We start from the raw sequence: 14,931 nt of genomic DNA on the forward strand, positions 1-14,931 counted from the left end.
ATACATTACATGGTTAAACAGTTCTCCTTTCATATACACGTTGTCAGGCGGTAGACCAGCCCCCAGATCGACTGGAGCTTCACAACATTTGGTATTGGAACTTTGATGGTATAGACTGCGTTGAGCTTGGGCAGTTTAATTTACCAACAAAAAGCTCCTCCCCCTCTATGCCCCATTGGCTGTCTGGGACAGACCCGTTTTTCTAATGTGCCCTGTGGAACAGAATGCTTGGTAAATGGCTGCCACAAACAGGCTTCTAATTTTACACGTCATTGCTTACTTTTAAAATCGCCAGGTGTTGTTCTCTCTGGCACCTGCTCAGCAACAACAGGATGCATAGAGGGGGCAGGAGGTACAGTGGACTGTACCTCTGCCTACCTGCTCCCAATGTGGGATTGTCTCTGGTGGGTCCTGATCACTACTGCGGCAGGTAGTGACAGGGATCCATGATCCAACCACTGCCAATGTGCACCTGACTGTTCACTTGAGGCGTGTCATTAAGGCAAGTGGGTCCACTCTCCCCTTTGAGTGGGGAGCAAATTAGGAATAGTAGTCAAGCCCAGTGCCCAGAACTGCAGATTAGAGGGTCCATGGTGGGGAGGGTCAGGAGTGTGCCTGCTCTGGCTATGAGTAAGACCAACAGGATCATGCGCCTTGTGGAGAGCATTGTGGCAGTGTTCATCCAGAGGTAGAGAACGGAGGAACCCACTTCAACAAGCAGGTCCTTTTTGCCGGGGAATGGTCCTTTCACACAAAAGTCATCCAAAAGCTGGTGGACGGATGGGGTCTAACTGCAACGTGGATCGCTACTGCTCCAGGACCATGTTCTGGGCTAGGATGCCTGTTTGAGCCAGTAACTATCATATGGTCTAGAAAACCTGTAACTACTGGTGCAAACAAAAACCCATTCTTTTAGATTGGACCATTTACAACTCCCACTGCAGGAGGGTCTGGATGGGGGTGCACTGGAGTTTTTTATTTTTTATTTCAATGTACTTTACTATCCTACACTAATTCTACAAGTGCCAGTATGCTTTAGCAGAAATGAGTATGCTGACACTTTAGTTCTACAAGCACCAAACATACCTAAACTGTTAATGGCTGCCCCTTGCAGTGCAACATATTACATTCACTGTTTTATTTTAACATTTTGCAATGGTTGCCCCACCACCAAGAGGTTGTTTACCTAGGGGTTTTGGAGGCATTTGTTGTTGCAGATAAGATTCCTTTAGGCAATTTAGTAAGGTTTGAAATAAACAAGTCATCGTCATCTAAAATCCAGCAGCATATTTACCATTTAGAATAACCAGGTAAGAGTGTAATTTTAAAGCCCACATTTTATGTACGTTCTCACTTATTAGCAAGCAAAATTTTAACCTGTGCTAGCTGAGACTAGAGTAGCATAATGATTATTATGAAGCTATTTGATATAAATTCAAATTATTTATTACTGAAACATGAGAAAGTTTTTAATGAAGATTTCCGTGTAATGTTCTAATTTGTCTTTATTCAGTCTGTTTTCAATAACTTTGCCACCAGCACAATGTTGTAAAATTTATCTCACAGAAAAGGTTTCTTTGAAAGAAGGTGGACATTTTAGTTATACTGTAATTAAACACTGCTGACAACATTTTCATAAAGGTGTGGTCTTATACAATTCATAGGCAAATTCCTCTGTATGTGCTTGATCTTTACATAATCCAATGAAATCAATTTCAAGTTGAAACGGTCCGTCCGCTCTGTCAGCAAGAGTAAATCCAAGGGTGGTTATCTTTAAAACAAGCAGAAAAAAAGTACATTAAAGCTGTAGAAACGAGAGACACAAAAACAATTGAATATGAATGACAATTCCAGATACACCTATGTGCTTAGCTGTAGAGGGTGGTGGTATGTGTATGTGCTATAAAAACATAGTATTCTCCACATAGTGAAACTAAAAAAATAGTGATACTTAGTCATGGAGCGTTATACAGGGTCCCTTAATGTTGTGCAACAATAAATTATTTTGCAGGAATGAATGGCTGTGAAAAAACACTTTATTTATCAGCTTGTGCAGTTTTGGTGCCAAATTAGTTTTGCCAATGGCTGGTTAGAGGTAATTGATGGTGTAGTATAAATCAATAGAGGATGCGTGTGCACACACTTACTTGTGTGAAGCAGTGGGAGCAGACATGAACCCCTGTGATAGGGGAAGCAACTGCAACTCTGCTTGTGCAGGTGTACACAACATTATACTTCCAACAAGCCAATGGAAATAAACTATTTTGACAGAAAAACTCCAGAAGCTGATAAATATTGAGTATTTGCAAAAGAAGTCAGTAGAGAAATGCCTTAAAACAACCCCCATACATTTCGTTTTTCGTATCCTTAAGCACCTCACTCTTAACAAAACTGGATCCCTGGCCCCACTGCAACTCCATTCCAGACATCAATCTACAGTACATCAAGGGACTCCATACAGCACTCAACTGCTCCAAAATAATAAAGAGGGCTTCAAATAGTTACATTACATAAACCTTTCAACTTAGATTCTCAAACTGCGTATGGCTAACTTCAACATAACTACCTGGCCAAGCATTAAAATCAGAGCAGGCATGCATTCTGTGGGCTGAACCAGTTTGCCAGACTAATATTTACAAACATTCATTATGCAGAGATGATGGCTCAGATGAATCCCTCACCCCAGATACAATCCAAACCATCTGGCTTTGCAACCAGAAAAGATCCTTTCCAAAATCCATGTCTTGAGAAGGAGGCCATAGACTAGGACTATGTGCATTCCAGTGGGTATTTCTTGGAAGCAAATATTCAATAAACAATCTTCTTAAAACATGTATCAGAGGGGGCAAGTTTAGTACCTTTTTTTTGTAAGCATCATTTACTTGATATTTTCAAATGGAAGAGCAGAGTCTACAGAAAGCAAGGCGTGAATATATGTAGGGCCATCTCAGAGAGTTTTAATACTACCAAAGTTTAAAATAAATACATCTGTATCCTAAGAAGAGATGCCCTGTACCGCATCTCAAAAAAGATGCACATTTTGTTGCAAATTAACTGGCTGAAATAGGTGGCGTTATATGAAGAGATAGCAGAACCACAAAAAGTTCAAATTTCTACTAAGCAGTGCCATTAGTACGATGCCAGAGCTTATGGTCAAATTTGCAATAGTATGTGTGTGCGATTATATAGAGTGCTTTTATTTTTTTTATTTTTAAGCCGTGTTGACCAAAAAGGAAGGTAAAATAAAACACTGCATATGGTAGCTGTCATCACAAAGACAAAAAAAAATAAAAAAATATCTTACTAACCACATGGTAACAGTGTTAGTTCATCCAGTATGACGAGAGTTGTATGCCCCACTTGGGGCACCATTCTCATCGGGAAAAACTGCACAGAACCATAACTCTAAGGGGTATATTTACTAAACTGTGAGTTTGAAAAAAAAAAAGAAAAAAAAAAAAAAGGATTTTTATACCAAAAACAAATCCCTTGCTCCGATTCCATCTGGGGGACACTGCTACCATGGGGTTGTAGCTGCTGACAGACTCCTCCGCTTTGCAACCCCCTGTAGCTAGTCAGTGTAATTCTAAAACCCTCAAGGAAAGGGAGTCAAACAACAAAGAAGCAAACGAACACAGAGTCCCCCAGATGGAATCAGAGAAAGGGATATATCGTAAGTATAAAAATCCTTTTGTTTGCTTTCTTCCTATCTGGGGGACACTGCTACCATGGGGACGTACCAAAGCAGCCCCCCTAAGGGAGGGACCGTCCTGGATGCTCGGCTTGTAGCACGCTACGGCCGAAGCAAGCATCTGAGGACGCAAACCCACTGAACTGATAAAATTTGGTGAATGTATGGACCGAGGACCATGTGGCCACTCGGCATAGCTGATCAGCCGAGGCCCCATTCCGCGCAGCCCAGGAAGCCTCTACAGACCTGGTGGAGTATGCGTAAACGTGGGTAGGCACAGTCCAGTCAGCCCTAAGATACGCCTGTTTTATTGTAAAGGTAAGCCATCTAGCAATGGTTTGCTTGGAAGCTGGCTAATCTCTTTTGCGGGAATCAATTAGGACAAAAAAAAAAGAAAAAAAAAAAAAGAAGGAGTACGTACGCCAGATATCCGAAGTTCTTTGGCCATAAATACACAATGCCCTGACCACATCTAAATATTCTAAGGTGGAACCTGCGGAAGCATCTTGAAACACTGGCACCATAATTTCCTGATTAATGTGAAATCCGGAAACTACTTACGGTAGAAAGGGACAGTCCGAAGCACTGCCCTCTCATCACGAAAGACCAGGATAGGCTCCCTGCAGGAAAGAACCCCAAGCTCTGAGACTCATCTAGCCGACGCTATGGCCAGCGGGAACACCACCCACCTTCCATGTCAGACACCTAAGGTCCGCTGACTGTAAGGGTTCAAAAGGAGGTTCCTGTACCAAATTCAAATCCCAGGGTGCCGTAGGAGGTACAAAGGGAGGTTGAATGTGCAGGACCACTGCAAAAGAGTACAGACTTCCTTAAGGTCTGACAGACGCTTCTGAAAGAAGATGGAAAGAGCCGAGACCTGGACCTTTAAGGATCCCAGGCGGAGCTCTACATCAAGACCATTTTGGAGAAAACCTAGCAGCCAGGGCAAATTAAATTTACTTGTATTGTGTGCCCGGTCTTAGCCCGCAATTATCATAGAATCTGGCACATGTACATTAAATGGGGTGGACACTGGTTTTGTAGCCCGTAACAGGGTATTCACCACCCTGGAGGAAAACCCTTTTGACTGCCAGAGGATGGTTTCAACAGCCATGCTGTCAAAGCCAGCCGATACTGAAAAGGACCCTGTAAAAGGAGATTGTTGCGAAGAGACAAAGTCCTTGACCCACTGCCATGAAAAGGACGTCTGCATACCATACCCTGCGGGGCCAATAGGGAGCTACCTGGGAGTCCTCCCTGCTTGACTCGCTGGAGTACTCGGTGAAGCATCGGAATGGGAAGGAAAAGATACCTCAGCCGCAAATTCTAGCGCATTGTCATTATGTCCACCGCCACTGCCAGCTGGTCCCCTTGCTCTGGAAACCTGTTCATTGTGTCTGGACACCATAAGATCCAGATCCGGAAGGCCCCACTTCCAAACAAATATCTGAAACACCTCTGGATGGAGCGACCATTCCCCTGGCATTGCTGTGTGACGACCTAGGAAGTCAGCTTCCCAATTTAGAATGCCTGGAATTAATACGGCAGAGATGGGAAGAACTGTTCTGCCCAGCCAAATATCTGGGTGGAAATGCCCATTGCCCTTGGACTCCTTGTCCCCCCGTTTGTTTACATATGCCACCGCCGTGATATTGTCCGATTATAATCATACTGGGAATCCCTGAATTAGGGACTGAGCCCCTTTGAGAGCAATTAACATGGCCTTAAACTGCAGGATATTTATTGGAAAATAGCTTTCTTGTTCCGACCAAAGACCCTGAAGGTGCAAATGTAGCGTCACTGCACCCCAGCCCTTTAGACTGGCATTCGTTGTTAAGATGATCCAGGAGCACGGGTCAAAGGATCTGCCCATGCTTAGGTGTTCTTGACTCTTCCACCATCTGAGAGATAGATGAGCCTCTGGGGACAACAGTATCCTCTGGTGCTCCAAGTGGAGAAATGACCACTTCTTTAGGAGATCCCCTTGGAAGCATCTCGAGTGAAAATTTCCATAGGGGATCGTCTCAAAGGTTGAGACCATCTTGCCCAGTAACCTCATGCAAAGAAGCATGGAAGGTTTGTGACCGTCATGGACCTTGGTCACTAGGTCTTGTACTGAGCAAAACTTGTCCTGTGGGAGGAGAATTTTCTGTCTTCTAGTGTCCATTAGAAGACCTAAGAAAATCATCCTTTGGACTGGCATTATTCCGACAATACTTACCCCGACGCGACTTTTGGACATTTATCATCCAACCGTGAAGCTGCAGGGTCTCTAAAGTGAGGTATAAATGCTGACGAAGAAGCTGATCTGAGGGTGTTTTGATCAGCAAGTCGTTGAGATAGGGCACTATGCTCACCCCCATAGACTGGAGGCGGGCAGCCATTACTGCCATGATTTTTGTAAATACTCTGGGCGCTGTGGCCAGGCCAAAAGAAAGCGCCCTGAATTGGTAATGGGCTGCTCCTACCGTGAAGCGGAGCAATGGCTGGTGCCCTTCCCATATAGGTACATGAAGATATGCGTCCCAAATATCTATGGCCGCCAGGTATTCTATCCATCCAATCCATTTATCACTGAACGAAGAGACTCCATTCAAAACCTGTCTATTCTTGGGTGTAGATTTAGAGACTTTAAGTTTAAAATGGAACGGAAGGAACCGTCCGGTTTGGAGACCAAAAAAAGATTTGAAGAGAATCCCTGGCGTCTCCGATTCTCTGGGAGCGGGCAGATTACTCCCGCCGAAAGAAGAGAATTGCTCGCCTTCTGTTGTGGTCGAGGGGCAAGGGAGTTGCAAAGAACCAATGAGAGGCCTGACCTAAAAAGATCTATGATACATCCAGGGCCGGATTAACCATAGGGCTAACTGGGCTACAGCCCAGGGGCCTATGGCATCCAGGGGGCCCTTGAAAGTGCTGAGCACTTTCACTGCGGTCCTTCCCCGGCGCGCTGTAGTCTCCTTACTGAGGAGATCTTGTGAACAGCCTTTCCTTCATGCGGGTGGGGTACAGAATGGCTGGCATTATTCAGTCAATACTTACCCCGACGCGGCGACCCCGAACGGCTACTTCACGACCTGGAAGAATCCGGGCACTCTGCATGACGTCACTGCCGACCGCGACGCTTTTCTCCTTGCTGTTAAGGTGGAAATGTAAGTATGCGCCCATAGACAATGTACATTGCTTAGCGTTGTACACCGTCTATGGGTGCATACTTACATTTCCACCTTAACAGCAAGGAGAAGAGCGTCGCGGTTGGCAGTCATGTCATGCAAAGTGGCCAGATTCTTCATTGGTCGCGATCCCTGCCAGTCGTCGGTCACAGCAGTCGTCCTGGAGCCAGGTTGTGAAGTAGCTGTTCAGGGTCGCCGCGTCGGGGTAAGTATTGTCGGAATAATGCCAGCCATTCTGTACCCCACCCGCATGAAGGGAAGGATGTTCAACTTCACTCCATAGAATACTGTTTTAGTACAGTATAAATTAGCTTGAAAAATATACAGTAAAATCTTAACCAACTAAAGCCACCAATCCTTCCAGAAGTATAACGTGACTGAAAAGTGATAGATGCCAGGCAAAAATGCCTGTTTTTTGACATTCACAAGAAATGGGCAAACAAGATGGCTTCATATGGAATCTTACGCTAATGATATTCTCTCTCTCTCAGATGTCAGGTAAAGAACACTATGACACAAAACTATGTTTTATCGGTTTAAAGTCTAACAGGAGAGTCCACAATGATGGAGCTTACCTGAAAGAAAAGACAAAATATATCAATAAGCCCCAATATGTTTCCGGAGTGGGATGTGTCCTTTATATAAGGAGGTGTAAATGGCTACCTGAAGGAAGAGCCAGAATACATAGAAAGGCAGGAAGTAAAGGTAAGGAAAAAAACAAAACAAAAAAAAACCCCAAGAAGAGTATAACGTTTGTGATAAATTCTGGGTTTGTATAAACGCTGTTTTGCAGACAGCATATACTTTGTCTTTCAGAATATATGTATTACACACCTTATCTGGCCACAGTGGAAATTGCCTGTCTTGAATTCTCCCACGGCTGGTCATGAAGAACTTGGACAAAGGAATCTTTCAAAGAAAAAGATTAAGAAAACAGGAATTAGCTTGAAATAACAATTTATTCTACAAATAATTGTGTTTGAGATAAAAATCCTGGCTACAAATCAGCATGTTTGTTATAACTGAAATTCTATGATGTGCATTAGAAATATTGTAACCCTCCTGTGAATGCAATAAGTCTATTAGACAATTATACATAAAAAATCATAAAATATATTGTTAAATTTTTCCTAGATTATCTAGACCAATAATGGGCAATATGCAGCCCTAGGTTTGCTTGCAGGTTTTTGAGCATTCACCTGCAGCCCTCAGCTCTTTCATGCTTCATGATACATCAGCCTTTTTCTCTGCTTTATAAGAGAATTGCATGAAAATAGAGAGGTAACTGAGAAGAACACACTATATAGGTGTGTCCACTGAGTCACCAATCCAAAATCAGTCCCCCAATGGCGCTAAAGGTTGTAGTTGTGTATTGTAAATAACAAGAAGCTGCAGTCACATAGGTATTGGATATACCAAAAGCAAAAGATAAAGAAAAGATTAAGGGCTATATTTACTAAGCTGCAGGTTTTAAAAAGTGGGGATGTTGCCTTTAGCAACCAATCAGATTTTAGCTGTCATTTTGTAGAAAGTACTAAATAAATGAAAGCTAGAATCTGATTGGTTGCTATAGGCAACATCCCAACTTTTTCAAACCCGCAGCTTAGTAAATCTGGCCCTCAGTGTTTGCACTACCAAAAAATAAAAAGTATAGAAAAGAGAAGTCACAGTGTCTTGCATAATAAGACAATTTCATTATATTCTAATAAATAGATACAAATCCTAAATAAAAATAAATTCAAATTTTTTCCAACCTATCATCAAAGAATGTCAAAAATGAATAGTAAAAAGCAATATCAAATAAAAAGTAAATAAAAATATGAATTGCACAAGTCCCAAAAGTAGAGGAAAATAGAAAGATGTTTGATGAGTACAATATAGGCTCAATCAGTAATAGTGGAAAAGGCAGGTGGATACATTGCTCAATGTGCTGAAGAATGGCAGCTACTCACAGTTATAGTGAAAAGTCCAGATATAACACTGCAGTGTTAAATAGATGATGGAGTGGGTGTAAAGCAATAAAATGGATATATCCAAATATCTGTAAATGAGCAGATCCTTCCAAAAATATGAGGCAGTGAAATTGCAATGAATAGAAGCCAATCTAGACGCTCTCACATGGCAAAATAGCGGAATAAAGACAAATGATGTGACTGAAATCGGTGGTATAAAATCCCTCTAGCTGAATCATTAGTAGGCAATTGCACCAAACAGATGATAGCGTATAGTACAGCGAGGAGTCACATTCGGGCAACAAATATGTGCAGACGGCATAAGCTGTGATGGGCTTCAGAATGAGGAAGTCTATTTATCCAGAGAGCAGATAGACCGCAGTGTCCCAAAAGGAAATAGCAGTTACCGAATTCTCGGCTGATGGTGATAGCACTGCAGGTAAAATACTCCGGCCGTAATGAATTGATATATGAAATCCTAATGCCAATATAAAAAGTGGATCCTCTTTACCACCGTGGAACAAGATGTAAATTCAAATGGACAAAAATTGATTGTTATTATGCAAGAGACTTTGACTTCTCTTTTCCAAACTTTTTATTTTTTTGTGGCAATCTTTTCTTTATCTTTTCTCTGCTTTATGCACTGTTGGCCCCGGCACTTATCCTCTGCCTGTGGCTGAATCTTGTGGTGCATATAGCACTTATTAAATAATAAAATGTAATATTAAGCAAGAGCTGGGGCCGTAGGTGAAGCTTGGCAAGGCATAAAGCAGAGATTAAGAGATTGATTTTACACTTCAGACTGAGAAACCAACATTGGTATCTGCGCCACACAAGGAGGTGACGCACAGTTAGAGGAAGTGGGACATGCAGTCTATACCATGGTCTCCCTCCTTCCTCCATGGGAAAGAGCCGCATAATTCCTAGTAACTTCATTAACGCAAGGTAATTTGTGTGGAGTGTGAGGGACATGGGGAAATTGAGGGGACACTGAGGTAAATAGGGCTCTAAAAGGACATATGAAGGTGGTTTGGGGGAGTGGGCATTATGAGGGTCTGAGGAGTGTTTTAGGGTGAGTGGAGTGACATGTGGGAAAATCTGAAGGGGGTTCTAAATGAAGTGGTGTGTTTCTTTGATTAAATGTATTATGTTAACTTATTACTTAGATTAAGCCTAATGAGCAGCTCCGTTGAAGTATATTAGATTGCATATCACTGCTGTAGACCAATCTAGGAATTTTTGTGTGTGACACATGGCTCAGTAATTGCAACAAGCCTATGTTTAATACTGAAATCTCTGATTGGCTTCACTGGCTGAAGCATCCAGGTTTAGAGTATATGTTATATAAGATAAAACACCCACACATATATTTACAATCATTGTCCATATACACTACTACAGTATGCCAAATTAGGAAAAAAACTTGTTTGTCACTTCAGGAGGTAGGCACTGTATGGTGATACATCATTTGATTGATGTCAGCAGGTTTGAATTGTGAATCACAAAAGCAATTTGCACTGTACAATTGAAATCCACTGTAAGCCTGATGATGCAACAGTGGGTGCTGTGATTGCAACAGAAAACTTATGTCAGGTTTAACGATTGTTAGTAGTCGGTGGGAAGTAGCTTACATTTGTGATATTGGCTTGTGGGTTGCCTCAAAATGAGCACAATTATCGATAAAGATCTCCTCAATACAGATGGGATAATTTTTGGGAGTGTTGGAAAGGACAGACTTGCTATTAGCCTGCGTATTTGGTTACCTTACGACCACGCTGGCAGGCTCCAAAGCATCTGGAAGAGATCCTCTGGCTCAGCTCAAGCTCCAAAATCACTTCATCTGGTCAAATGTGTCCAGATGCATTAAAAAAAAAAAAATAACCGTGTCACATTATTTGTGACAAACAGGCTCTCTCGAATTACTCTTTTTAACCCGTTTAGATATATATTTTTAAATATGTTGTGTTTTGAGGCTACAAAACAAAATCAGAATCCTTTGATTATGATATTTGATAAAGTTTACCCTTTGCCGAAGAGCAATGCATTAACCCTTTACCTGCAGAATAGGAAAGTGCTATATTGTATGTGTGTTTCAAATGCTTTAAGCCTGTATTTGAGGGCACTCAATCCTGGTAGGCCCTAAGAGATGTACAGAAAGGTAGTGTATGAATTGTTTGGGGAGCAGTTGCACTCATTTCTGCAGCATTGGAGAAAGGAAAGTGTCAGATGAATGGTGTGATTAACTTGTAAATTCAAACAAGTCACGTGCTGAAAGCCCGTATGGCTAGTAATCTATTTGTAACATTTTAATGCCTATCCTAAAGTTCAAAACTCAAAGTGGAACATTCTCAGCTGCTTGTTCAGACGCTGTTATTTAACATTTCTGCTCAGGTTTTTTTTAAAACAAATTTTTATTGATGGTCAACAATATAATACAACAGGAGTCGCGAACATGTGTATTAAAGTAATGTGCACAATAAAAAGAGCTCCGTACAACGGAGAGGAAAATACTCAGACTCTATTTGAGCAGCACGAGAGATGTAAGACCGGGAATTTTCAGAGAGTTAAGAAAATATCAGAGTGTAAGAAAGGAAGAGAAGGCAAACAGGAGATCTGTAAAAGGAGAAGAGAAGAGTGAAAAAAGTAGAGGGAAAAATGAAGAGGAAGAAGGGTGGCGGTGGCAGAAACCATCCGGGGAGCAGGGGGGAGAAGAAAAAGAATAGGAGTGGGAGGGCTAGGTGAATACTCAGGAATTTTTTATACTAGTCTAAATTCTTACCAGCAAGTCCTATAAAGATGATATAGCCTCTACATAACAGGACATGTGTTTCCCTTCATTTACATACCAGATAATACTCCTTTAAGTATGATATTTGAGAAAATATAACAGTTTACTGCATCCTTATTTCAAACTTATCCCAGCTGCTCCACCTCTTACCACCCAGTTGAGATGTCCTGTGATATCACACAACCACAAAGAATGTGAGAGGTCTGTTGTTGGATATTATTGATGATACTGATATAACCGTAAAGAGAGATTTCAAGTGGGTTTAGCGTTTCTGACCGATGTCAGAAATTGGTACTAGGCACTCATCTGTAGCTAAGAACACACATCTGGATCTGTCTATCCATAAATACATCATGGGTAAAGCACAAAAATGTAGAGACCCTTAATTAAGCGATAACGCAATTTAATCTCCTCCTCTCAGGTTTTAACCTATGGTTGTAAAAAGTTCCTGTGAGCAGCACTAAGCTAATACTGTGAATTAAATCACCAACACATATTTGGTAATTAAGACACAAAATACAATGAGAAAAAAAGAAATAAATGAATCATCATCAAAATCGCAAGAGGGTTAACAGCTAAACCCTTTTAAAAAGGTGAACATACATAGTAAGGCTGACTATATAATTTATTTATGATTATATCATTACCAGGAACGGTGAAGTTAAAAGAATATATTCTACATTGAATAACTCAAACAAAAATTGGAGACCCCTTATACATGTTAAGTTTATTGAAATAATATCTTATATTACAGCATTATATAAGTGTGTTTAGGACTATAAAACCAATTAAGATAGCGAAGCTTGGTAGCTTTACTGCCATTTTTAAGCACTAATTTTTTCACTTTGTATCACTAACACTCATTTTGGTTTTTAAATTATTTCACTACTGGTCACATCCAGGAGTTTGTAGGTAATTCTTTCCTCTTCTTTTAATCATTTTCAATAAAGTCTAATAGTTTTAATTACCGAGATACCTTTAATAGACAGAGTGTACCATATTTACATGTTTCTTTTCTCTCGTTGCATTTTGTGTTATTTGCATGTATAGGGTGCAACAACCGTCATTGAATATGGATTTATTAAAATTATAAAAAAAAAGAACTGGACTGTGAGTACCTGGAGCGGTGGAGACCTTTGCACATATTTGCTAATTGTTAGCCCCACTGAAGCAGATTCAATTCCCCGCGTGTTCTTTAGAACAACACGGACCACGCATTACCGTTACTACGGTAATTACAATGCTGCTCTGCTTTTGCTCTGTGAGATGCAAGCAAAAATCTGCGCTAAAATTACATCAGTAACGGTAATAATGCACGGCCTGCGTTGCTCTCTAGAACAACGCGGGAAATTGAATCTGCCCCATTGAATGTAATTAAAAATGAACATTACTTACATTTTAAAAATAATAAAATCAGCAAAATAACAAAAAAGTGAGATAGTTTATTAACGTGATACTTAAAAACCTCTGAGCATTTGCTTTTAATCCCTATATTATCTGTGCTATAATTCCTACTATGTATCATGTTACCTTGCTCAGCAAATTATAGCAGTTACCTAGATATACTGCAGTGCTGACTAATTTTCTTTTACCCTCATCCAAATTTTTTTTCTACTTTTTTGGGTCAAAGACTTCCCCCTTATCCGTCTCCCATGCCAATTCTTGCATACCTTTTAGTGGTTGGTTGTGATTTAGTATTAATGGCTATAGAGTTGAAATTAAGCCTTTAGATGATGGGTTGTAGCGACAGAGTGACTGCAGCAGGGAGCAATGTTCAGCTGGTGTTGCTACGCTAAATGCACCAGTTGTGTTAAAGTTTCAAAGAAATTAGAAAAATAAAATAAAATTATGACATTTTTAAGACTGCAGCTGTAAGAACTGATACTTACCTTTACATCCTGCCAGTATGGACCTCCACGAGTGTATAAGAAATAATTGTACAAATCATCCCACTGCAGAGAAAAGTAAGTCTCAGACTGGATGTTCACCATCCACGGTCGTCCATCTCCACGAATTCTCAGGTGTAGTGTATTGAAGTTTGACCAGTCATAACACAGCTTACGATTGAATGCTCCCTGTGATAAAGTAACATATACACTTTGAAGTTATATAAATTTGTTTGTAAAGCCTCGTTAAGAGAACATATTAAGTAAAAATGAGCAGTGACATTGTCAATGGAAAAATAAGCTTATCATTACTAAGCCACATGTGATTCAGCTACAAACACAGCAGCTGAAGCATATATATTACAGGGACACTTAAAAAAGGGGCTCTATTATCAGTTTCTTGACATTTATCAAAACTGCTCCACAGGTAACTAAAGAAAGGATGACGTTACCAACCAGTTTTCCTATTCAAAAACATATTTTCTGTAGTTTGCCATAGAAACTTTTCATAAATATCCCCAAATATATTTTCAGATAGTTTATTTATAAATTTTTTGTGACACCCTCTAAAGAACCACCAGGTGCTTTCTTCTCCATATGTAAACGCAGCAGTAGTGGGTAACCTGCTAAATTTTGGGGCCTCCCATTTGACCGACTTTGCCATCTTACTCTCTCGCACTAAACTTTACACACTTCTTGACTAAGTAAAGGCTTAATGTTAAGCAAATCTGAATCCTTAGCTGGAGATCTTTGTGGTGCCTTTTATATTCATAAATTCCTTTGCCGTTATATGCAGAATTTCTACATATGAAAAGGCACCACAAAGATCGTTGTGCAATTTAGGTGGTTGAGACTACGGGAGAACGCATTGTTACGCACGTCTAGTTGCCATGCAATAACGATTGTAGATTGCCGTAATGTGGTTCCAAAGCACAATGTGATTTAATAGCCAAAAGTAGCAGAATAGCAAATCAGAATAAAACAAGTACAGCCGTTACTTATCGCAGGCGCCCTGGATCCAGTGTAGTCATTCAGGTCTGAAGGCTGTGGTCAAGTAGACTGTCCACTAGGTACAGAGCCCCTGCTTATATACAGTGAGTGAATACAGTAAAACAATGCAGATGATGTGGCTTGCTCCTATAGGTCCAGGCTTCAGGAGGGTCCAATGTAATGCAGGTCATAGGCCAGTTCAAATGAAAATATCCAAAAGGTGGGGATCAGCTCTCCAGGGGATGCACTCCGATTTTCCCGCCAAGAATCCAGTTTAAACTAGTCTATTTACATTACACAGACAGTATCATTTTAAACATTTATTCCCTATCATCGCTAACTAGAGTATGCAATGTGCGATCCCTCCCGACAACTGAGGATAAATAGGGAATTAAAATGATACTAAACAGGACATATTTCCTGTAACCTGAACCTTTGATTTCACCAACATGTA

General features: G+C 40.7%; 1 protein-coding gene across 3 annotated transcripts in view; it reads right to left on the reverse strand.

Annotated features, from left to right (window-relative positions):
• Window positions 1–1,487: 1,487 nt before the first annotated feature.
• Window positions 1,488–14,931, reverse strand: part of NDUFAF1 (NADH:ubiquinone oxidoreductase complex assembly factor 1) — a 32,658-nt gene continuing 19,214 nt past the window's right edge. For all 3 annotated transcript variants that reach the window (XM_075192682.1, XM_075192681.1, XM_075192683.1), the window contains 3 exons: window positions 13,491–13,676; window positions 7,696–7,770; window positions 1,488–1,771 (listed from right to left, as the gene is read on the reverse strand). In XM_075192682.1, the coding sequence (XP_075048783.1) occupies window positions 1,634–1,771; window positions 7,696–7,770; window positions 13,491–13,676 (399 nt within the window). In that variant the 3' untranslated portion in view covers window positions 1,488–1,633. The remainder of the gene's footprint in view (window positions 1,772–7,695; window positions 7,771–13,490; window positions 13,677–14,931) is intronic.

The sequence above is a fragment of the Mixophyes fleayi genome, chromosome 12 (genome assembly GCF_038048845.1).
Source record: "Mixophyes fleayi isolate aMixFle1 chromosome 12, aMixFle1.hap1, whole genome shotgun sequence".
NCBI classification, from domain to species: domain Eukaryota; kingdom Metazoa; phylum Chordata; class Amphibia; order Anura; family Limnodynastidae; genus Mixophyes; species Mixophyes fleayi.